The following is a 24504-nucleotide window of genomic DNA, read 5'->3' as shown; positions in this document are numbered from 1 at the left end:
TCATTGTAAAGAGGAAAAACACAGATTTATCTATAATGTCACCACTTATTTCTAATGCCATTTTTCATCTTGTGGAAATGCCACGTTTTGATTCAGTCTTCTGAATTTGAATATTATTCAGGTTATTTCCAATTGCTAGGAATATCCTTACTGCTAAAATAAATTCTTAGCATTGGAATTGCTAGGTCAAAGATTATGCATGCTTTTTAAGGACTTTTGAAATGTATTGCCAATCTATGGCCTGCCACCCTCCCTGAACATGCTTGGTCTTGCTTAAAATGTATTGCCAAATAGTCCTTTGGTAAGTTTATGTTGTCTTTAACAATGTGAAATAGTACGTTCCTTTTGTCTGACAATTTGATAAGTGAATAATTATATCCCACCATTTTGTGGTATTGGTTTTTAACATGGAAATTTTAGTCAATACCTGGGCTGAAGTATCAGTGTTTCCAACCTACCTACCCAAAAAAGGGATTCAAGGTTATTCCTCAATCAATACTGCCATATAATATATAAAGCACTTATAGAGATCATTAAGAACAAGTTTAAAAACAGTCAAAGAACATGGACAGGCAGTTTACAGAAATGCCAACAGCCAGTATGAAAAGAGACTGGCCTTTTAAGGTAATGAAATGTAATTTGAGCAGTGACATTACACTGGGTTGGCAAAGGTGACTATCACTCGTGGTTTATGTCCCCTTGAGTCAGTGGGTAAGGCTAGAATTAAACTGGCAAGTGGAGAAATGACAGCAGTCTCACCTGGAGTCTGTTTTTTGGGTGGAGCAACAACTGCCATGTTCACAGTAATGATTAATGCCTCTCAGGTCACGTTGCTGCCAAGGTCTTCACAGGCATTTCTAAAAATGAAGAATCCTTGACTGACTGCAGACATGCAAGTTAAAAATTATTTATTATGTTCTCGATCCAGGGAATATAGTTAATGACTTTTGTGTAGACTCCATACTGACCTGCTTCCCCACAATTCATGGAACCCCAGGACACTATTCCTCCCACAAACCACCTCTGTGTTTCACTATCTAGAAACACCAGTGCCCCTCCGCTGTCACCTCTGCAGCTGTCCTTGCCCCCACCTTCTAAGCCAGCACAAAGCATGTTAGCAGTTACACTTCCCACTGGATAGGGTGGCTTTTCATATGCAGCAGTACATTTTTGAGGGTCAACAATTGGTATGTCGACATATATTAGATTTCTAGCAAGAAAACCCCTTTGGGTTAATCCCCATCCAGATGCAGTTCCAATGTCATCTGTCCTCATAAAGGATTCAGCTTCTTTTCTTGGCAGACAAATAGGCGTGATGTTGCTATTGATTACAACTTTGTTATTCAGTTTAATCAGTGCTATGTCATTGTCAAAGCCAGCATCATGAGTATAACCTTCATGTATAAAAACAGCTTCAGCCCAGGCTTGTATATAATGAGGTGATAGTCTCTTCAGGGCGCCCATTCGAATGTCCAGGGAGGATGCATCATGTTTTTGCTCATATACGGCATGAGCAGCTGTTAGGACCCAGTTGTCATATAAAAGTGCACCTGCTGCTGTGGTTCCACCTAATATCAGGACTTGCCAAGGAAAATCACCGGGTTTTGCCTTTTGCCCTCCATATATACGCCCTCCTGTTGTACGGGCCGATAGTCCACAAACTGGGGAAAGAAGCAGATAGGTAGAGAGCCTTTGTAAAAATGTCAATCGTGTTTTTCTTAAATTATGACTGCCTTGAAGTATATATTTGATGTCAACCAAAAATTATATTACATGAATTGGTGGGTGACCACCTGTACAGGCAAGTGAGGCTATTTTAAAACATCACAGTTCAAACACCTGATAAAACCTTTTGGTATTTCTTAGCTCCTCAGAAAATGAGATTAGTGAAAACTGACTTTTAGAAGTTACTTTGTTTTGCTAAAATAATTTGGTCTATAAGATAGGGAAAATTGGCTGGGTGCAGTGTCACACTGTAATCCCAGCACTTTGGGAGGCTGAGTTAGGTAGATCACCTGAGGTCAGGAGTTTGAGACCAGCCTGGCCAACATGGTGAGACCCTGTCTCTACTACATATACAAAAATTAGCCGGGCGTGGTGGTGGGCACCTGTAATCCCAGCTACTCGGGAGGCTGAGGCAGAATTGCTTGAACCTGGGAGGCAGAGGTTGCAGTGAGCCAAGTCACACCACTGCACTCTAGCCTGGGCTATAAGAGCAAAACTCCATCTCAAAAAAAAAAAAAAAAAAAAAGATTAGGAAAAACAGGGCAAGCAGGCATTGTCTGAGCAGATGGACTGGATGATGTGCATAGGAATTAGAAGGACATAACCTTTTCATTGTTTGTTTTCCTACTTGTAAAATGGGTATCTACGTAATCCTAGGAAAGCAGGAACTAAAGTCAGTATCAGGATTTGCAAAATTACTTTTACCTTTGAACATACAAATGTTTTAGAAATTAGAATGTTGCAGTTGTGGCTAGGACCCTGTGGGTTCCAAAATTATATTTTTGGTCTAGTTGATTCTTCCAAACTAAGTTTTATTGTATCTTTATTGCAAATTAAATACGCCCATTAATGTAGCATATATGTTTGCTGTTGTGGTAGTGTCCTTGCATTAAAACCTACAGACGTTGTGTTGGCCAAATACAGGTTTAAAAAAAACTAATTTGAGCCAAATAACACAAGGGTAATTAATATATTATTATCTTTCTGGGTTTTTTTTTTTTTTTTTTTTTTTTTGAGACAGAGTCTCACTCTGTTGCCCAGGCTGGAGTGCAGTGGCGCAATCTCGGCTCACTGCAAGCTCCGCCTCCCGGGTTCATGCCATTCTCCTGCCTCAGCCTCCCGAGTAGCTGGGACTACAGGCGCCCGCCACCACACCCGGCTAATCTTTTGTACTTTTAGTAGAGACGGGGTTTCACTGTGTTAGCCAGAATGGTCTCGATCTCCTGACCTCGTGATCTGCCCGCCTCAGCCTCCCAAAGTGCTGACTTTTTTTTTCTTTTTCTTTTTCTTTTTCTTTTTTTTTTTTTTTTTTTTTTTTTTTTTTTTTTGAGACAGAGTCTCGCTCTGTTGCCCAGGCTGGAGTGCAGTGGTGCAATCTCGGCTCACTGCAAGCTCCACCTCCCAGGTTCACGCCATTCTCTTGCCTCAGCCTCCCGAGTAGCTGGGACTACAGGTGCCTGCCACCACATCAGGCTAATTTTTTGTTTTTTTTTTTTTTTAGTAGAGACGAAGTTTCACCGTGTTGGCCAAGATGGTCTCGATCTCCTGACCTCGTGATCTTTCCGCCTTGGCCTCCCAAAGTGCTGGGATTACAGGCGTGAGCCCCCGTGCCCGGTCCTGATTTGTTTTTTTTAAATCATTCTACAGAGGGGGAGGTTGCAGTGAGCCAAGATTGCGCCGCTGCACTCCAGCCTGGCGACAGAGCAAGACTCTGTCTCAAAAAAAAATCATTCTACTCAACTATTGTCTTTGGAGCCAATTCTGGCTAAAAAAAAAAAAAAAGTACCATTAAAAGGCAGATTGCATTGATGTTTAAAAACTAGATGTTGAAAACAATTGCTTGGGAAATTATTAGCTTTGGGTTTTAATAGTATTTTAACATTGAATAGTAACTCAACAGAAGAACTTGTGTTTATAAATGTATAAATTGGTCAAGATAATTTTAAAAATCCTTTTTTTTTTTTTTTTTTTTTTTTTTTATATATGGAATTTCACTACTGTTGCCCAGGCTAGAGTGTAATGGTGGGATCTGGGCTCACCACAGTCTCCACCACCCAGGTTCAAGCAATTCTCCTGCCTCAGCCTCTCGAGTAGCTGGGATTACAGGCATGCACCACCACACCCGGCTAATTTTGTATTTTTATTAGAGACGGGGTTTCTCCATGCTGGTCAGGCTGGCCTCAGGTGACCCACCTGCCTCGGCCTCCCAAAGTGCTGGGATTACAGGCGTGAGCCACACCCAGCCTAAAAATCTTTTAATTTTTTATGCTTGTCTAGTTATAAGGTCAAAAATAATCAAATGACTGATGCAGTCGGCACCTAACAACCTCTGTATATGGAAAGGGGGTAATGAGAACATACTATTTGGAAATGATAACTTAGCCTAAGAGCCAAGTGCTGAAGTTACATTTCTGCCTACCACAGCTAAAGCTCTCCTTACTGTCTCCTACCCAGTTCTACTTTCCATCAATTACCAATCTCTTGTATAAATGTATCCATTACCAGGCTCACAAACTGGGAATGATTTTTCTCCTTTGGAGCTCGTCCAGAATCCATCAGCCTCACACACATATTTACCTGCAAATCATTAGAAAAGCAAAAATGTTTAACTGCATGTATAAGATGGTTGTCATTTGCTTGAATACCCCCTTGAAAAATGTTGATTCTTGAGCATCCGTGGGAAATAGAGGTGTCTGAACAACCATTTTACATGATTTCATAAATAGGAGGTATCTGCATTACCATGTTTGCTTGCAAAGTGGAAACCTTTTAGATGTGTAACTTGAATATGTATCAAGATCTCAAGTGCTTAATGATAAGGTTTTGACTTGTTAAATTAAACCATTTGGAATATATTGTGTGTTTGTAGTAGTCATTTACTAGATCTGTTTTCAGATTTTTGCAAATTGACATTAAAGTCACTTTAGCTATAATATTTCACTTAGTGGATGGGAGAAGTGGCTTTTAATCTTTTGTCTAGCCTTAGCCAAAAATGTTGGTTAAAGTTTATTTTCAGACCATGGGGGCTCAAGTTCCAACTATTGCCCACCCCCAACTTTGAAAAATTTGCATACCATCATTCACTTTCATTGTGTAGAAGGTCTCTTCACAGCTGTACTGAATCACAGCTTTGTAGGTGGTCACTTCAGGACCTGTGATGTATTCCACTCGGCCACCGGGTAGATCATCAGGAGGGCCACAGTCAACAACTAAGAAAGAAGCATGGGAGGGAGGAATCCATTGATCATTTCAATGCTAACTTTCCAAAGGTCTGGAGAAGCACCTTTGGGAGGCCGAGGCAGGCAAATCCCTTGAGCTCAGGAGTTTGAGACCAGCCTGGGCAACATGGCAAGACCTCCTCTCTACAGAAGATTAAAAAGCCGAGCATGGTGGCACGTGCCTGTTGTCCCGATTACTTGAGAGGCTGAGGTGGGAGGTAACTAAATGGCTGAACTGAGGGGGAGTCTTCCATGTGGAGGAGGAGGTGTGCTGCCTTGCCTAGAGAAAGGGAATTTGAAACTACCCGGAGCTCTTTAGCATCCTCGTGTCAAATATAAAGATCTGTGGCCGGGCGCGGTGGCTCATGCCTGTAATCCCAGCACTTTGAGAGGCTGAGGCGGGCAGATCACAAGGTCAGGAGATGGAGACCATCCTGGCCAACACGGTGAAACCCCGTCTCCACTAAAAATACAAAAAAAAAAAAAAAAAATTAGCCAGATGTGGTGGCGGGCGCCTGTAGTCCCAGCTACTCAGGAGGCTGAGGCAGGAGAATGGCATGAACTCAAGAGGTGGAGCTTGCAGTGAGCCAAGATCACACCACTGCACTCCAGCCTGGGTGACAAGAGCAAGATTCTGTCTCAAAAAAAAAAAAAGGTCTGCAGCGGAACAGCACATGACATGGCACAGGTTCAATGTAAAAGGTTGCAATGTAGAAGGCAATAAGGGTAGAAAAGGACATGATAGTAAGATTGGAGGGGCCGGGCTTGGTGGTTCAAACCTGTAATCAGCATTTTGGGAGGCCAAAGTGGGAGGGTCACTTGAGACCAGGAGTTCAGGACCAGTCTGGGCAATAGCAAAACCCTCTCTACAAAACGTGAATTGGCTGGTCTTGGTGGCGTGGTCTCAGCTACTCAGGAGGCTGAAGCAGGAGGATCGCTTTGAGCCTGGGAGGATGAGGCCACAGTGAGCTATGATCACACCACTGCACTACTACCTGGGTGATAGAGACTTTGTCTCCAAAACAAAAAATTCAGCTTATTCTTCTGATCCTTTTAATAAGTTGAAGTTTTTAGAAAGACCTGGAAGTCTTTCTAAAGCTCACTGGGCATGGTGGCTCACACCTGTAATCCCAGCACTTAAGAGAGGCCAGGGCAGCCTGGGCAACATAGTGAGACCCCATCTCTACCAAAAATCCTTTTTTTTTTTTTTTTTTTTTGAGACGGAGTCTCGCTCTGTTGCCCAGGCTGGAGTGCAGTGGCGCGATCTCGGCTCACTGCAAGCTCCGGCTCCCGGGTTCACGCCATTCTCCTGCCTCAGCCTCCCGAGTAGCTGGGACTACAGGCGCCCGCCAACACGCCTGGCTAATTTTTTGTATTTTTAGTAGAGACGGGGTTTCACCGTGTTAGCCAGGATGGTCTCGATCTCCTGACCTCGTGATCCGCCCGCCTCGGCCTCCCAAAGTGCTGGGATTACAGGCTTGAGCCACCGCGCCCGGCCCTTTTTTTTTTTTTTTTTTTTGAGACGGAGTCTCGCTCTGTCGCCCGGGCTGGAGTGCAGTGGCACGATCTCGGCTCACTGCAAGCTCTGCCTCCTGGGTTCACGCCATTCTCCTGGCTCAGCCTCTCTGAGTAGCTGGGACTACAGGCGTCCGCCACCACGCCCGGCTAATTTTTTTTTTGTATTTTTAGTAGAGACGGGGTTTCACCGTGGTCTCGATCTCCTGACCTCATGATCCGCCCACCTCGGCCTCCCAAAGTGCTGGGATTACAAGCGTGAGCCACCGCGCCCGGCCTCTCTACCAAAAACTTAAAAGGAGCTGGGTATGTGGCACGTGCCTGTAGTCCGAGCTACTCAGGAGGCTGAGACAGGAGGATCACTTGAGCCCAGGAGTTTGAGGGTGTGTCACATGAGCTATGGTTGAGCCACTGCACTCCAACCTGGGTGACAGGGCAAGACCCTGTCTCCAAGAAAAAAAATACATGGTTCTTAGTTCACAAAATGGTAATGTACATCATTATCCCAGTTTGGGGTGTGTGTATTACCACATAAAATTGCCCCCCTTTTCTACATACAGTAGTATATGCTTGCTCACATGTGTGAATTGTGTGTAATTGGAGGGACACACACCAAAACGGTAACAATTAGGCCGGGCCTGGTGGGTCACACCTGTAATCGCAGCACTTTGGGAGGCCAAGGTGGGCGGATCACTTGAGATTAGGAGTTCGAGACAAGCCTGGGCAACATGGTGAAACTCTGCCTCTACTAAAACTAAAAAAATTACTGGGTGTGGTGGCGGGCGCCTATAATCCCAACTATTGGGGAAGCTGAAGCAGGAGAATTGCTTGAACCCAGGAGGCAGAGGTTTCAGTGAGCAGAGATTGTGCCACTGCACTCCAGCCTGGGCGACAGAATGAGACCCTGTCAAAAAAAATAATAATAAAAAAGTGGCTGGTCGCAGTGGCTCACGCCTGTAATCCCAACACTTTGGGAGGCCAAGGCGGGTGGATCACTTGAAGTCAGGAGTTCAAGACCAGCCTGGCCAACATGGTGAAACCTCGTCTGTACTAAAAATAGAAAAATTAGCTGGGCTTGGTGGGAAGTGCCTGTAATCCCAGCTATTTGGGAGGCTGAGGCAGGATAACTGCTTGAACCCGGGAGAAGGAAGTTGCAGTGAGCCGAGATGGCGCCACTCCACTCCAGCCTGGGCGACAGAACAAGACTCCATCTCAAAAAATAAATAAACAAATAAATATTTAAAAGTAATGATTATACTTGCATATGATGGTATTACGGGTATTAAGATGTTCATAATTTTCTGTATTTTCCATCTTCTACCATGAATATTGTTACTTTTATACTTAGAAAAATATTGTCGGCCGGGCGCGGTGGCTCATGCCTGTAATCCCAGCACTTTGGGAGGCCAAGGTGGGCGGATCCCCTGAGGGTGGGAGTTCGAGACCAGCCTGACCAACATGGAGAAACTTCGTCTCTACTAAAAATACAAAATTAGCCGAGCGTGGTAGCACATGCCTGTAATCCCAGCTACTAGGGAGGCTGAGGCAGGAGAATCGCTTGAAACTGGGAGATGGAGGTTGCGGTGAGCCAAGATCACGCCATTGTACTCCAGCCTGGGCAACAAGAGCAAAACTCCGTCTCAAAAAAAAAAAAAAAAAAGAAAAGAAAAAATATTGTCAGGCTGGGCGCTGTGGCTCATGCCTGTACTACTAGCGCTTTGGGAGGCCGGGGCAGGTGGATTGCCTGAGCTCAGGAGTTCAAGACCAGCTTGGGCAGCACGGTGAAACCCCATCTCTACTAAAATACAAAAAATTAGCCAGGTGTGGCAGTGTGTGCCTGTAGTCTCAGCTACTCAGGAAGCTGAGGCAGGAGAATTGCTTGAACCCAGGAGGCAGAGGTTGCAGTGAGCCGAGATTGCACCACTGCACTCCAGCCTAGGCAACAGAGTGAGATTCCGTCTCCAAAAAAAAAAAAAAAAAAAAAGAAAAAAATATTGTCAACACACTTTGGAAGCCTGAGGTGGGCAGATCACTTGAGGTCAGGAGTTTGAGACCAACCTGGCCAACATGGTGAAACCTCGTCTCTACCAAAAAAAATACAAAAATTAGCCGGGTGTGGTGGCATGTGCCTGTAATCCTAGCTACTCAGGAGGCTGAGGCACGAGAATCTTTTGAACCCGGGAGGCAGAGGTTGCAGTGAGCCGAGATTGTCACCGCACTCCAGCCTGGGTGACAGAGTGAGACTCTGACTCAAACACACACACACACACACACACACACACACACACACACACTCACACTTTGGGAGGCCCAGGTGGGCAGATCACCTGAGGTCAGGAGTTCGAGATCAGCCTGGCCAACATGGTGAAACCGCATCTCTACTAAAAATACAAAAATTAGCCGAGTGTAGTGGCATGTCCCGGTAGTGCCTTCCAGCTCCTGGGGGAGGCTGACGGGGGAGAATCGCTTGAACTCAGGAGATGGAGGTTGCAGTGATCTGAGATTGCACCACTGTACTCCAGCCTGGGCAACAGAATGAGACCCTGTCTCAGAAAAAACAAAACAAAACAAAAAACCTTGTCAAAGAACATACTTTTCTAAAGCACATACCTTCCCTAGTAGGTTGGTTCTGTTTTAACCTCTAAGAATGCACTGAGAGGTGGGTAAAAAGAAGCAAATATGAAATTCAAGCACTGATAAACGGATCATTAAAAAACAAGGATCCGGGCACAGTGGCTCACGCCTGTAATCTTAGCACTTTGGGAGGCTGAGACCGGCGGATCACTTGAGGTCAGGAGTTCGAGACCAGCCTGGACAACATGGCAAAACTCTGTCTCTACAAATAATACAAAAATTAGCCAGGCTTGGTGTCAGTTGCCTGTAGTCCCAGCTACTCAGGAGGCTGAGGCAGGAGGATTGCTTTTTTTTTTTTTTTTTTTTTGAGACGGAATCTCACTCTGTGGCCCAGGCTAGAGTGCAGTGGCGCAATCTCGGCTCACTGCAAGCCCCGCCTCCCGGGTTCACGCCATTCTCCCGCCGCAGCCTCCCGAGTAGCTGGGACTACAGCCGCCCGCCACCACGCCCGGCTAATTTTTTGTATTTTTTTTTTTTTTTTTTTTTTTTTTTTTGAGATGGAGTCTGGCTCTTTCACCCAGGCTGGAGTGCAGTGGCGCGATCTCGGCTCACTGCAGGCTCCGTCCCCCGGGGTTCACGCCATTCTCCTGCCTCAGCCTCCCGCGTAGCTGGGACTACAGGCGCCCGCTACCTCGCCCGGCTAATTTTTTGTATTTTTAGTAGAGATGGGGTTTCACCGTTTTAGCCAGGATGGTCTCGATCTCGTGACCTCGTGATCCGCCCGCCTCGGCCTCCCAAAGTGCTGGGATTACAGGTGTGAGCCACCGCGCCCGGCCCAGGAGGATTGCTTAAGCCTGGAAGACAGAAGTTGCAGTGAGCCGAGATCACACCACTGCACTCCAGTCTGGGCAAGACCTTGTCTCAAAAAAAAAAAAAAAAAAGAAAAAAGAAAAAGGAAAGTAAACAGAAAACCAGAGAAGCAATAGAAGCAGCAACAGTAGCAGCAGAGGGAGTTCCGGGCGGTTATGGGGCCTGTAGTCACCACACGACCGTACTGCTGCACGTGGGCATTGGCTGGTCCCAAGATCCATCTTTCTGACAAACTGCAGTAAAGGATTTCAGGGGCAAGTGACCCTAAAGAAGAATTCAGAATATATGAATTTCCTTGTTTATATCATAAAATCACTCCCCAAAGCTGTGCTCTCACAGTAGTTCCTATTCTAGTGTTTTACGAGGTGCTCCCGAAGGGGGTGGCAACGCACGTGACTAGTATCTGCATGTGCTGGGTTTGGGGGGATGCCTGGCACATGGACGCACTGCCCCACCGCCTCGGTGCACATCTATGCCACCTAGGTTACATATTTCATTGTTCAACAGGTATTGGCATTTTATGAATCAGATGGAACCTTTGCAGCAATTTATGATTTTTTCTTGCTTTTCACTCTAATACAAAAACATATCGGATCTTAGCTGGGTGTGGTGGCTCATGCCTGTAATCCCAGCACTCCTGGAGACCAAGGCTGGTGGATCACTTGAGGCGAGGAGTTCAAGACCAGCCTGGCCAGCATGGTGAAACCCTGTCTCTACCAGAAAATACAAAAAATTAGCCTGGCGGGGTGGCGTGCGCCTGTAATCCCAGCTCCTCAGGAGGTTGAGGCAGGAGAATTGCTTGAACCTGTGAGGCGCGGGTTGCAGTGAGCCGATATTGCAACACTGCATTCCAGCCTGGGTGACAGAGTGAGACCCTGTCTCAAATCATCATCATCGTCATCAGAGCTCAACATTTCTGCATCTGATGTTCCACCATTTCTTTATATAAAGTGACAGAGGGCCAGGCACAGTGGTTGACGCCTGTAATCCCAGCACATTGGGAAGCTGAGGTGGGAGGATTGCTTGAGCTCAGAAGTTCAAGACCAGCCTAGGCAACACAGTGAGACCCCCAACTCTACAAAAAAGACAAAAATTAGCCAGGCATGTTGGCGCTTGCCTGTAGTCCCAGCTACTTGGGAGGCTGGGGTGAGAGGATTGCTTGAGCCTGAGAGGTCAAGGCTGTGGTGAGCCGTGATCGTGCCACTGCACTCCAGCCTGGGTGACAAAGTGAGACCCTGTCCAAAAAAAAAAAAAAAGCCAGAGGACTGTGGTGACAAGTTTGAGAAAGCAGGTGTGATCAGACTTGCAAGTGTGTCTGTGTATCTGTCTAGCCTGTGGCCATTAGCTGGAGGAGGGCCACTAAGAATTCTTTTTTTTTTTTTTTGAGACAGAGTCTCGCTCTGTCACCCAGGCTGGAGTGCAGTGGCGCGATCTCAGCTCATTGCAAGCTCCGCCTCCCGGGTTCACGCCATTCTCCCGCCTCAGCCTCTCCGAGTAGCTGGGACTACAGGCGCCCGCCACCACGCCCGGCTAATTTATTGTATTTTTAGTAGAGACGGGGTTTCACCGTGGTCTCGATCTCCTGACCTCATGATCTGCCCGCCTCGGTCTCCCAAAGTGCTGGGATTACAAGCGTGAGCCACCGCGCCCGGCCAAGAATTATTTTGTGAGCTTTGTCTGTGTGCTGTCCATCAGCTTTCACTGCCAGCGTCATTCACAGGGAAACATTTTTCGACTTGCTAAGATAATGTTTTTCTAAAATCAAACATTAAAATAAAAGAAGATGGCTTTGGCAGAAACCCTGTGCTTCAAAGGATTTCAGGACTTCTTGTACTAAGTCAGAAACTAAAGAGGTTTGTGGTCCGAGGAGCTGTGGAAAAGAGCCTGCACAAGAAGTTTGCGAGGTGGGAAAAGTGTCTCATTTTTTTTTTTTTTTTGACCCTCCACAGGACTGTGGATTGCATAGCTAGCTATCGTTCCAATGTTATTACTTTTTTACCACTGGGATTCAGTGACAATTTTGAAGAACATAAAGAGGGCGTGTTAATTTCTTACCTGTGCCTCTAAAGCAACATGCTAAGCATTTTTTAAAATTATACTCCTCCCTTAACAGTGATCACTACTTATAACTTTGCAGAATATACTCTTTCCCGGGGCTGTCTACTTTTTTGTGGGCCCAGGAGTTGTTTCATGGAAAGGTCATTTGACCAGGGGGAGAACTTTAATTTGATGCAAGGCAGGGCACATGGAACAGGATAGCAAACTCATCTTTCTGTCATTCCAGCCACTTTACGAAGAGCTGCTGTCATGTGTGACCAACAGAAAAGTTGCCCGTTTTATTTTATTTTATATATTTTTTTGAGACAGAGTCTCACTCTGTCGCCCAGGCTGGAGTGCAGCGGTGCGATCTCGGCTCACTGAAACCTGCACCTCCCAGGCTCAAGCAATTCTCTTGCCTCGGCCACCTGAATAGCTGGGATTACAGGCGCCCGCCACCTAATAATTTTTGTATTTTTAGTAGAGACGGGGCTACTACCCCGTCTAATTTTTGAATTTTTAGTGGAGACGGGGTTTCACCACGTTGGCCAGGCTGGTCTCGAACTCCTGGCCTCAAGTGATCTGCCTGCCTCTGCCTCCCAAAGTGCTGGGAATACAGGTGTGAGCCACCGCGCCTGGCCAAGTTGCGCATTTTAATCACCAGCTTTCCAAAGTAGCTTTAAAACAAAGGTCTTGCTTATGTAAAGTTATGTATAAAGAAAGAATGAAAACAGGGCAGGATTCCCAGAATCAAATTTTCCATAGCCATCCTTTTTGTCCTCTGCATACTTATTTCTTGGTTATCATTTAAAGATAGACAAAAGAAATCATGCTGACACACGATTTTCTCACTTTCACATATCTGCAAATAGAAATGTGCTTACATTTCAAAGCAATCGTGATTGATCGTGGTGTATTTTAGTCTTGTTTTAACTCACTTGCAGAAGCTCATAGCCAGTCTCGCAAAAGATGGAGAAGCTGTCTTTCAGGATGTATTTGGCTTGCACAGGTGAAACGTGGCCATTAGGTGGCGCCATCGGATAAGGGCATGGCTGCGCTGCGCAGAGGAAACCAGGCTTATTGGTTTTGATGTGGTCTATAGCAGCCAAGACTGAATCGAGCCATCTGAAGTTCTTAGTTTATAAAGAATACTTAACATGTAAAGAGAGCTCGCCATACGTGGGGTAGGGTTCTTTAAAACCAAAGGCAAGATTAAACTCTCAGGTGCTTTTGCAAATTAAGGTTTCTTGTTTTCCCTGGGACTGAGCAAAAGGTATGTGAGAAAGCTGGGTATGTGGGAAGATGGTGCAGTCCCCATAAATAGAACATCTGCTCCATGCCAGGAACTTCAGAGCCACGGCTTGAAACCAAGAGAGAGTGTAACTCCGAGGGAAAGAGCTCAGGGGAGGCTTTGGGACTTGCATGGGACTGGAGCTGGGTTTAAATCATAGCTCTCCATTTCCCAGTGGTTATGTGTAACCTTTCTGAGTCTCAGTTTCCTCATCTGCAAGATGGGGGGTGGATGATGATAACAGTTGCCCCAGGGCTGTTGTGAAGATCAAATACAAAGCACCTAGGCTAGTGCTTGGTGGAGCTGTAATTAACCCTCACAGCAGCCCCATAGGACGGCTGTCATGGCATGGGGAGAAAAACAGGCCGACAGACTTCAAACTAAAGATCCGGGCTGACTTGGGGAGCCTCAGGCTTCCCCTCATGAGCTGCATTCCACTCTGGCCTCCACTCACCCCAAGGTTTCAGTGCTCCCCAGTTGCCCCTAAAAACCCACTGGTCAGTTTCTGAGTCCTCTCCTCCCTCCAGCACCTGCTAGGGTCCAGTGATCCCTGCCAAGCTGCTGGGGCAGCTGGGTGCACCTGGGTGCCCCTGACCCAGCCTGTGGCCTGGGGAAGCTCTCAGTCCCATGCAGGTCCCAAAGTCTCCCCTTGAGGAATCAATCTCCAGGGACAGCCTTGGTGGACCTGTGGAGGCCCAGGGCTTCTAGCACTTGAGTGTCTGTCATGAGGAAGAGGTGGTGGAAGTTCTGGCAGGGCCTCAGAGGGCAGAGCCAGGGCCAGTGGGGGTGGGCCTGAGAGGTAGAGTGTGTCGATCCTGGCTGCATACTTCTCAAGCTGTGCCTCTGGTGCAACCCTCCATGGTCAGAACTCCTTTTTCCCCTGCCCCAACTCATACCCACACCTCACCTTCCACAGCTCCACACCCTGAAGAGTGAAGCCTCTGGGCTTTTGCACATACTCTTCTGCCACCTAGAACTCTGTCAAACACCCACTTATCCTTTAAATTCAATCTCAGCGTTTCCTATTCCAGGATAGCTTCCTGGCTCCTAGCCCATGTCTGGTGAGGTCCTCCTTCGGACTCTCACATTGCCCAGTGCTTGGCTCTAGGCTGTGCTTGCCACAGGGCTCTGGTTATGTTTCTGTGACTGTTCCCTCACTGGACTGAGCAGAGGCTGTGGGAACTGTGGTTTCCATGTTACATATCCCTGTAGACATGCATAGGATGGAATGATGGGTGGATGGAAGGATGGTGGGTGGATGGATGGATGGATGGATAGATTAGTGGATAGAAGGACTGGTAGGCAGAAGGATGGGTGGATGGATAGATGGCTGGCTGGATAGAAAGATAAGGTAGAAGAATGGGTGGATGGACAGATGAATGGCTGGAAGGATGGATGAAAGGATGAATGGATGAATGGAGGGATGGGTGGGATCTGTAGGTAGAAGGATGAGTGGATGGATAGATGGATGGCTGGAAGGATGGATGGATGGATGGATGCATGGATGGATATATGGGTGGATGGATGGATGGATAGGTGGATGGATGAATAGGACTGGTAGGTAGAAGGATGGGTGGGTGGATAGATGGATAGCTGGAAGGATGGATAGATAGAAGGATGTGTGGGTAGAAGGATGGGTGGATGGTTGGATGAATAGAAGAATGGATAGATAGAATGATGGGTGGATGGAAGGATGGGTGGGTGGGTAGGTAGATGGATAGAAGGATGGATGGATGGATGGATGGATGGATGGATGGATGGATGGATGGATAGATGGATGGATGGATGGATGGATGGATGGATGGATGGATGGATAGATGGATGGATGGATGGATAGGATGGGTGGGTGGGTGAATGGCTGGAAGAATGGGTGGATGGGTAAATGGATGGGTGGGTGGATGGATGGATGGATAGGATTGGTAGGCAGAAGAATGGATGGGTGGATAAATGGACAGCTGGAAGGATGGATGGATACATAGAAGGATGTGTAGGTAGAAAGATGGGTGGATGGTTGGATGAATAGAGGAGTGGATGGCTAGAAGGATGGGTGGATGGAAGGATGGGTAGGTGGGTGGGTAGATGTATAGAAGGATGGATGGATGGGGCTGGGCGCAGTGGCTCACGCCTGTAATCCCAGCACTTTGGGAGGCCAAGGCGGATGGATCACGAGGTCAAGAGATCAAGACCATTCTGGCCAACATGGTGAAACTCTGCCTCTACTAAAAATACAAAAATATAGCCGGGCATGGTGACGCATGCTTGTAATCTAATCTCAGCTACTCTAGAGGCTGAGGCAGGAGAATTGCTTGTATCCAGGAGGCAGAGGTTGCAATGAGCTGAGATTGTGCCACTGCACTCCAGCCTGGCAACAGAGTGAGACTTTGTCTAAAAAAAAAAAAAAAAGGATGGATGGATAGGATGGGTGGGTGAATGGCTGGAAGAATGGGTAGATGGATGAATGGATGGGTAGGTGGGTGGATGGATAGGATTGGTAGGTAGAATGATGGGTGAATGGAAAGATGGATGGCTGAAAGGATGGATGGATGGGTAGATGGATGGATGGATAGGATTGGTAGGTAGAATAATGGGTGGGTGGATAGATTGACAGCTGGAAGGATGGATGGATGGATGGATGTGTAGGTAGAAGGATGGGTGGATGGATAGATTAATAGAAGAATGGGTGGATAGAAGAATGGGTGGGTGGGTGGATAAAGGATGGATGGATGGATAGAAAGATGGGTAGGTAGAGGAATGAGTGGACAGATGGATGGCTGGGAGAATGGGTGGGTGGATGGATGGATGGATGAATGCGTAGGTAGGTAGGTAGAAGAATGGGTGCATGGATAGGATGGGTAAGTAGAAGGATGGGTGGGTAGATAGATAGCTGGAAAGATGGATGGATGGATGGATGGATGGATGGATGGATGGATGGATGGATAGAAGAATGTGTAGGCAGAAGGATGGGCGGATGGGTAGATGAATATAAGGATGGGTGGGTGGAAGGATGGGTGGGTAGGTGGATGGATAGAAGGAAGGATGGATGGATGGATGACGGATGGAAGGATGTGTTAGTAGAAGGAAGGGTAGATGGGTAGATGAGTAGGATGGGTGGATAGAAGGATGAGTGTGTGGAAGGATGGATGGGTGAGTAGATGGATAGAAGGATGGATGGATGGATAAATGGAAGGATGGGTAGGTAGAAGGATGATGGATAGACCGATAGATGTCTGGAAGAATGAGCAGATGGATGGATGGATGGAGGGATGGATGGATGGATGGATGGACGAAGGATGGGTGCGTAGAAGGATGGCTGAATAGAAGGATGGATGGATAGGATGGGTAGGTAGAAGAATGGGTGGATGGTTGTGTGGACAAAAGGATGGATGGGTGGGTGGATTGATGGATGGTTGGAAGGATGAGTGGACAGAAGGATGAGTGGACAGAAGGATGGGTGGGTAAAAGGATGAGTGGATGGGTGAATGGGTGGTTGGAAGAATGAGTGGTGGAACGATGGATGGGTGGCTGGCTGGAGGGAGGGACAGCAGGTGCCTCCCCTTAGAGGACTGCTGCCTCAGACCTCAGATACCACTAAACCTGGTGTCCCTTCCTAGTCCTGGCCCAGAAGGAGCCCCACACTCTACAGCTCCTTGACACTCCAGGAGAGAGGGCAGCTCTGCGCTTCCAGCCAGGATCTGAGACCCACTTGCTCACCTGTGCTCGTGTAGTGGATCTTCCAGCCTGTGTGGTCTCCTGACTCATCTGTGACAAAGGTGATAGTCACCGTGTTGCTTTTTGTTTCAATCCTGCGGGGCAATGTCTTCCCACAGAATGGGCCATGTTCTTCTCTGTCTGTTTGAATCTGAGAAAAAAGCTCATGAAAGCTGGGGAGTGGCTGCCCGGGTCTGGCCTGGGCCGGAGGGAAGCAACCCACCTCCTCAGCACTTCAGGGACAGCCAATGAGGCCAACCCAGGCCACGGATCGGGGTGCCCCTCCCCACTCTGCCTCCCACACTTGTACTCAGAAGGCCCCAGCCTTGGACCCCCATAGAGCACCTGAAGAGGTGGGGATTGCCGAGGGTGACGGGAACGTGGTGGGGGCCGTGCTGCAGGAAGTAGGGGGTGCAGCTGGGCTGAGGGGGAGGATCTGGGGCAAGATGAGGGCCCCAGGAGCCAGACCTTGAGAAAGTCGTAGGGACACAGGGTTTCAGGGTGCGTCTCCACATCGAAGGACTCCACAAAGTCCAGAATGACACTGAACCCCTCCTCCAGGCTGATACTGTAAGTGCAACTGGAGAGTTTGGGATATGGCTGTGGGTATTCAGGGCTGCTGAGCTCCCCAGACCGCTGGGTGAAGACCTGGCCGGAGCACAGGGCTGGAAGAAGGGAAGGCAGGGGAGTGACTTGGCCTGCCCTCTATGGGCCCTCGCACCAACAGCAGGGTGGGTGCCTTGGGGAGCAGGAAACTGGGACAGGGATGTGGCTGGGACATCTGCATCCCTGGGTTGGGGTGGGCCCTGCAGGTGGCCAGCCCCTGAGGCCCACCCAGAAACCAAATGACCCACCCGATGGTTGAGGGGCCACTTAGAGAGGGGGTTTCTCTTGCTTTGTGGCTTTAGCTGAAACAGGCAGCACTCAGAATGGAGTGCACGGGCCCTCACTCACACCCCCAGGGAGTGTGGTGGTGTCCTGGGCCAGAGTCGCAACCCCAGGGTGGGGGCTACAGCATTGAGTTCCACCGGGCTCTGCCGGGGTTGGGGGCAGGGGTGGATGGACACACAGGAAGGAGGAAGAAGGGACATGTTCCTTGGTCCCTGGGAATTCGGGAAAAGAGAGGAGCATCTCCTTGAGCCTAAGGGCCCCTTTGGCTCTCCCCTAAATTCCCCTACAGCCACCCCAGCGATTCCCAAGTTTATTCATCAGGGGTCTCCTACCCGAACCCAGCCAAGATCAGCCAGCCCCCTGGGTTCCTGGAGGAACCGTCCGGAAGAAGGGTCTCTCATCACCCCCTTTCCCCAGGTCTGGCCCCTGCCCTGGGGGCAGCTCCTGGAAGTTCAAGGCAACAGTGATTGTGACTGAGTTTGGTGCTCTCCTTCCTCACTGGAACAGCTGATGCTGCTGCCACGGGCGGGGAGTCGGTCTGGGCTCCATCCCTCAAGGAAGGCTTGGTCCCCATCCCATACCACCACCCCACCCCCAGCTGCAGTGGGGGGCATTTGAGTTGTGAGGCCTCTAGGAAGTGAGGAGCCCCAACATTGCCTGCCTTCTTCCACGTGGCCGAGCCCTATGGGGCAGTGGGAATCACCCCTGGATTTGCGGGGGACCAGATTACCCCTCAATGAATATCTCCCAGGGTGTCTCCTCTGTGGGTCAGGCTCCTCCAGGCCAGACCCTGAATGGGGGTGGTTCAAGATTACTCTGGGCTCAGCCTCTGGGGACCTGGACTCGAGCAAGGCCCTGCCCCTCTCCGGGCCTCAGTGCCCCATCTTCAAAACAGGGGGTGAGGCCAAGGAGCCTGTGGCCCCATAGAGGAGGCTCCCACAGACCTGGAGTTCATGAGGCTATGAGGAGGGCAGGCAGAGAGGAGCACAGCCCGCCGCCTCCCAACCCTCCCACCTCAGAGACACGCGGCAGCAGGTGGGTGCAGCCAGGTTTATTATTGGGTCATGGTGGGTGAATGGGAGTTGGGGCACAGCCATCTCAGCCTGACCCGGAGCTGAGGCGGGCAGGCTGGCTCTGGCTTCTGACCTGCTGGGCAGGCCGGAGCTCCAGGGGAGGCTAGAGGCTCTGCTCTGGAAGAGAGATCAGAGAGGCAAGGAGAGAACCGAGAGGGAGAAACCGAGTCGGGGGAGGCAGAGTCAGCGCCAGCAGGTGGGGCTGCCCACAGCCCGGAGCACCGGCTGGTCCCACAGTGCAGGGATGGGGTCCCAAGGAACCAGGGCTAGATCCCCCCGACTCTCCCGTGGCTACATGAGGTGTTCCCAGAGCCCAGGTGGAGCCAGGTACACAGTGGGGTGTTAGAATTAGTCTCAGTCGCTAGGGCAGGGTGGCACTGGGAATGAGCCTGGCTGCTGAGAGGGGAAGCAGGGCTGAGAAGGGGAGCTGGAGGCAGCAGGGCCTATAAGCACCCAGTGTCCAGGGCCCAGGCCCTCCGCACCCCTGGGGCAGAGCAGCAATGGCCCTGAGGGGCCCCGTGTATCCCAGGAGAGGGTGTGTTGGGGCCCAGGCAGCCTCCCTCACCTGAGCAGGTGCGCTTGTTACGGTGCAGGACATAGCCTGCGCGGCAGGAGCAGTAGAAACCGCCCAGGTGGTTGTGGCAGTGGTGGTCACAGGTGGGCGCCTCTCCCGGGGCCACCTGGCACTCGTCAATGTCTGGGGGAGAGGCAGGGCCAGGCAGGCCGTCAGGAGGGAAAGAGGCGGGCTCCAGCCTGGACTCCTCCCAGGAGATCCATGACCTCAGAGTAGACCTCAGAGGAGGCCTCATCCTGTCTAGGGTGGGGGACTGGTGCCGGGCCAATCACCTTACAGGCCTAGGGTCGCTGCAAGCTCCCAGCAGCACTGGGAGAAAGATGCAAACATCACCTCTGTTAAACCAGCGGGAGTTTCAGTGTCCGGCACGAGGCCACCCAGCTAATGAGGGGAGTCAATCAAACCCAGGGGGCGGGGCTACAGCGCTGAACCCTTGCAGCAGCTTCCTAAGGAGCAGAGAAATTGAGCCACTTGCCAGAGGTCACACAGTTGGTCCCTGCAGGGACTGGGATCTGAAATCAAACATCCTGGCAGCGCTCCCGCTGGCAGGGCCCCACTTTGTCAGCTGTAAATGGGGCCCTCAGTTCCTGCATCGTTTTCGTTTTTTGTTTTTTGAGACGGAGTCTAGCTCTGTCACCCAGGCTGGAGTGCAGTGGTGCGATCTCAGTTCACTGCAGCCTCCGCCTTGCGGATTCAAGCAATTCTCCTGCCTCAGCCTCCCTAGTAGCTGAGATTCCAGGTGCGCACCACCACGCCCAGCTAATTTTTGTAGTTTTAGTGGAGATGGAGTTTCACCATGTTGCCCTGGCTGGTCTTGAACTCCTGACCTCAAGTGATCAGCCAGCCTTGGCCTCCCAAAGTGCTGAAATTACAGGTGTGAGCCGCCACGCCTGGCCAGTCCCTGCGTCACTTGAGGTGATGCTGTCCTCAGATCCCTGGCTCAGAGTTGGCGCTCAGCCCATGTGAATGGAGGTCATGGCTGTTTTGGTCTTTGCCTTGTGGATGATATCAGGCCAGAGGCCCCTCCCTTGCCCTGTGGGAGGTGGGGAAACTGAAGGCAGGGCTGCCTGGCCTAAGACAGAGTTACCCCCACAGCCAGCTGCGCAGACTGAGATGTCGCAGGCCCCCTCTTGGCTCACCCTCGGCTGCGTAGAAGGCCTCGAACCCTGTGAACGGCTTCTCGTTGGAGTAGTCGGAGCGGAAGGTAATGTCCAGGCTGGAGCTCAGTGAGTAGAAGGTGTCGTTGCCAGGGGCTCGCTCCGTGTCTGTGCTCTCCTGCCCGCACAGCGTGGCCAGCACCTTGGCGCCCGAGCTCAGCTGTGGGGTCAGGTGTCACAGGGAGGGAAGGCAAGACCCAGGCCTGATCTCCTTCCTGGCCAAGCCTGGCCCCTGCTCCCAGGTGTCCCTGAACCTTGGCTACTCCTTGGGGACCCTCCCGACCCTGAGAGACCCCAGCCCTCCCGTCCTGACGGCACCTTGACGAAGTCGTACTCGCAGAGGTGGGAGAGCTCCAGGTCGAAGTGGGTGAAGTAGAGGCGCACGCGGTAGCCGGGGGGTGCGGTCAGGGTCCAGCGCCGCTCCTGGTCATTGGCATACTCCCCTGGAAAGCCGGGGGATGCCAGGCGCCCGAACACAGGTTCAGGCCACTTCGGGCCCAAGGGGGTGGCCACCGAGCCACACAGCAGGCCCAGGAGGGTCAGCAGCCTGCGGGCAGGGCAGGGGCGGTGAGGGCCCAGGCCTGTGCTCCCGCCCCACACCCTGCAGGGAGGCTGTGGGCGCCCACCTACCTCATGGTGTGCCCGTCCAGCTGGCCTGGCCTGGTATGCAGCCCTAGGCTGGTCTCACCTTTGATCTGTTTGTCCAGTGACCTGCCCCTGCCCCCAGCCTCTCTGACTCTGGGATTCTGGGAATCGACTCTGTGACTCCAGCCTGCTCAGAGTTCCAGGCAGGGAGGACAGGCTGCTCCAGGAGCCAGGAGTTGGACCTAGGTAACAACAGCCTGGAAACAAATCCTGGCTCTGCTCCTCACCCCTCCTTTTTTTTGGGATCTTGTTCTGTTGCCCAGGCTTGAGTGCAGTGCTGCAATCATAGCTCACTGCAGCCTCTACTTCCTGTGTTCAAGCAATCCTCCCACCTCAGCCTCCCAAGTAGTTGGGACCACAGGTATGCACCACCATGCCTGGCTCATTTTACCCCCTCCAGGAATGTGTCTAAGTTTCTGCTGGGGTGAGGGGATGGGGAATGGGGATTGCCTAGATGGTGGTGGTGGTGTTTTCTTTTCTTAGAGGCAGGGTCCCACTGTGTCACCCAGGCTGGAGTGCAGTGGTATGATCTCATAGCTCACAGCAGCTTCGACCTCCTTGACTCTAGCAATCCTCCTGCCATCAGCCTCCCAGGTAGTTGGGACTACAGGCACACGTCACCATGTCTGGCTAATTTTTTATCTTATTTTATTTTTTATGAGACCGAGTCTCACTCTGTCACCCAGGCTGAAGTGCAGTGGTGCAATCTTGGCTCACTGCAACCTCCGCCTCCTGGGTTCAAGTGATTCTGTTGCCTCAGCCTCCCGAGTAGCTGGAACTACAGGTGTGCACCACCACGCCTGGCTGTTTTGTATTTTTAGTAGAGACAGGTTTCACCATGTTGGCCAGGCTGATCTTGAACTCCTGACCTCAAGTGATCTGCCAACCTTGGCTTCCCAAAGTGCTGGGATTACAGGTGTGAGCCACCGCACCCAACTTTCATGTTTTTATTTTTTGTAGAGAGGTCTTGCTGTTGAAATGGGAAGTCTTGCTGTTGCTCAGGCTGGCTAATTTTTTTCTTTCTTTCTTTTTTTTTTTTTTGAGACAGAGTTTTGCTCTGTTGCCGAGGCTGGAAGGCAATGGCGCCATCTTGGCTTACTGCAACCTCCACCTCCTGGGTTCAAGCGATTCTCCTGCCTCAGCCTCCCAAGTAGCTGGGATTACAGGCGAGCACCACCACACCTGGCTAATTTTGTATTTTTGGTAGGGATGGGGTTTCTCCATGTTGGTCAGGCTGTTCTCGAACTCCCGCCCTCAGGTGATCCTCCTGCTTTGGCCTCCCGAAGTGCTGGGATTACAGCTGTGAGCCACCGTGCCCGGCCTCAGGCTGGCTAATTTCTTAAACCCTGTCAGAAGGACCTGGTACCACCAATTCCCGATTCCATTGCAGGCTTAGAAATTGCTTTTGGCCGGGCTCGGTGGTTTACGCCTGTAATCCCAGCACTTTGGGAGGCCAAGGAGGATGGATCATGAGGTTGGGAGTTTGAGACCAGCCTGCCCAACATGGTGAAATCTCGTCTCTACTAAAAATACAAAAATCATACAGGTGTGGCAGCACGTGCTTATAATCCCAGCTACTCGGGAGGCTGAGGCAGGAGAATTGCTTGAGCCTGGGAGGCGGAGGTTGCAGTGATCCGAGATCGCACCACTGCGCTCCAGCCTGGATGACAGAGTGAGACTCCACCTCAAAAAAAAAAAAAAAGAAGTTGCTTTCCAGGCAGTTATTTCACACCTGTTTATCTGTTCTTCCAGCTTCCAGAACTTTGAGGCTGCTGCTTCCTCTTCCACACTCTATCCTCATGGATTCATGTCTTTTCTTTTTTTTTATCCCCTTTATTTTTGTTTTTGTTTTTTGTAGAGATGGGAGTCTCCCTGTGTTGCCCAGGCTGGTCTCGAACTCCTGAGCCAAAGCGATTCACCTGCCTCAGCCTTGCAAAGTGCTGGGATTGCGGGTGTGAGCCACCAAACCTCTGCCTCCTGGGTTCGAGCAATTCTCCTGCTTCAGCTTCCCGAGTAGCTGGGATTACAGGCTTGCACCACCACGTCCGGCTAGTTTTATATTTTTAGTAGAGACAGGGTTTTTCCATGTTGGTCAGGCTGGTCTCGAACTCCCAACCTCAGGTGATCTGCCCGCCTCAGCCTCCCAAAGTGCTGGGATTACAGGCGTGAGCCACCATGCCTGGCCTATTTTCTTTTAGAGACCGGGACTCTGGCTGGGTGTAGTGACTCCTGCCTGTAATCCCAGGAGGCTGGTAGGCTGAGGCAGGTGGTTCGCCTGAGACCAGGAGTTCAAGACCAGCCTGGGCAACAGAACAAGACCTTGTCTCTAAAAAAAAAAAATTTTTTTAAATTAGCCAGGCATGGTGGCATGCACCTTTAGTCCCAGCTACTTGGCAGGCTGAGGTGGGAGGATCGCTTGAGCCCAGGAGGTCTCAAGGTTGCAGTGAGCCATGTTCATGCCATTGAACTCCAGCCTGGGTGACAGAGTAAGATTTTGTCTAAAAAAATACATACATAGCAATAATAATAATAATAATGCAAGAAAATTTCCCAGAACTGAAGAATGTGATACTGATCGAAAGTGTGCCCCAAGTGCCCAGAAAAGGAGATAAAAATATTAATACAGCTTTACACATATTTAAAAACACTGGAGAGAATAATTATGTTCTACAAACAAAGAGAAAGAGAAAAATCAAACAGTAAATCACATGCAAAAGATCAGGAAAAAGAATTATTTTGGAGTTAAACCTCATCTCTACTAAAAATACAAAAATTAGCCGGGCGTGGTGATGCGTGCCTGTAATATCAGCTACCTGGAAGGCTGAGGCAGGAGAATCACTTGAACCTGGAGGCTGCAATGAGCCGAGATTGTGCCACTGCACTCCAACCTGGGACACAGCGAGACTCCGTTTCAAAAAAAAAGACGGAGTCTCGCTCTGTCCCAGGCTGGAGTGCAGTGGTATGATCTCAGCTCAGTGCAGCATCCACCTCCTGGATTCAAGCAATTCTCCTGCCTCAGCCTCCCAGGTAGCTGGGATTACAGGCATGTGTCAACATGCCCGGCTAATTTTTGTATATTTAGTAAAGGCAGGGTTTCACCATGTTGGCCATGCTGGTCTCGAACTCCTGACCTTGTGATCCACCAGCCTCAGCCTCCTAAAGTGCTGGGATTACAGACATGAGCCACCCTGTCCAGCCGAGACTGTGTCTTAAAAAAAAAAAAAAA

The 24504-nt window shown here is 49.9% G+C and overlaps 1 protein-coding gene across 2 annotated transcripts; it reads right to left on the bottom strand.

The window, feature by feature from the left end:
- Positions 1-469: 469 nt before the first annotated feature.
- Positions 470-21298, bottom strand: MASP2 (MBL associated serine protease 2). 2 transcript variants are annotated; one of them, XM_055262414.2, is made up of 11 exons: positions 21264-21298; positions 20952-21180; positions 20616-20793; positions 19468-19599; positions 17407-17603; positions 16942-17089; positions 12878-12996; positions 10088-10166; positions 4800-4934; positions 4228-4302; positions 470-1661 (listed from the first exon to the last, which is right to left on the bottom strand). In XM_055262414.2, exons 1-11 carry the CDS (start codon positions 21266-21268, stop codon positions 898-900), a joined length of 2061 nt encoding a protein of 686 aa, XP_055118389.1. In that variant the 5' UTR covers positions 21269-21298; the 3' UTR covers positions 470-897. The 2 variants fall into 2 exon arrangements, with proteins under 2 accessions (XP_055118389.1, XP_055118390.1); XM_055262415.1 differs by lacking the exons at positions 470-1661; positions 4228-4302; positions 4800-4934; ... (2 more) ...; positions 16942-17089; positions 17407-17603 and adding an exon at positions 18867-19019.
- Positions 21299-24504: the final 3206 nt, after the last annotated feature.

The sequence above is a fragment of the Symphalangus syndactylus genome, chromosome 22 (assembly GCF_028878055.3).
Source record: "Symphalangus syndactylus isolate Jambi chromosome 22, NHGRI_mSymSyn1-v2.1_pri, whole genome shotgun sequence".
Lineage (NCBI taxonomy): Eukaryota > Metazoa > Chordata > Mammalia > Primates > Hylobatidae > Symphalangus > Symphalangus syndactylus.
The sequence above is the reverse complement of the archived record's forward strand: the minus strand, read 5'-3'. Positions and strand labels throughout refer to the sequence as shown.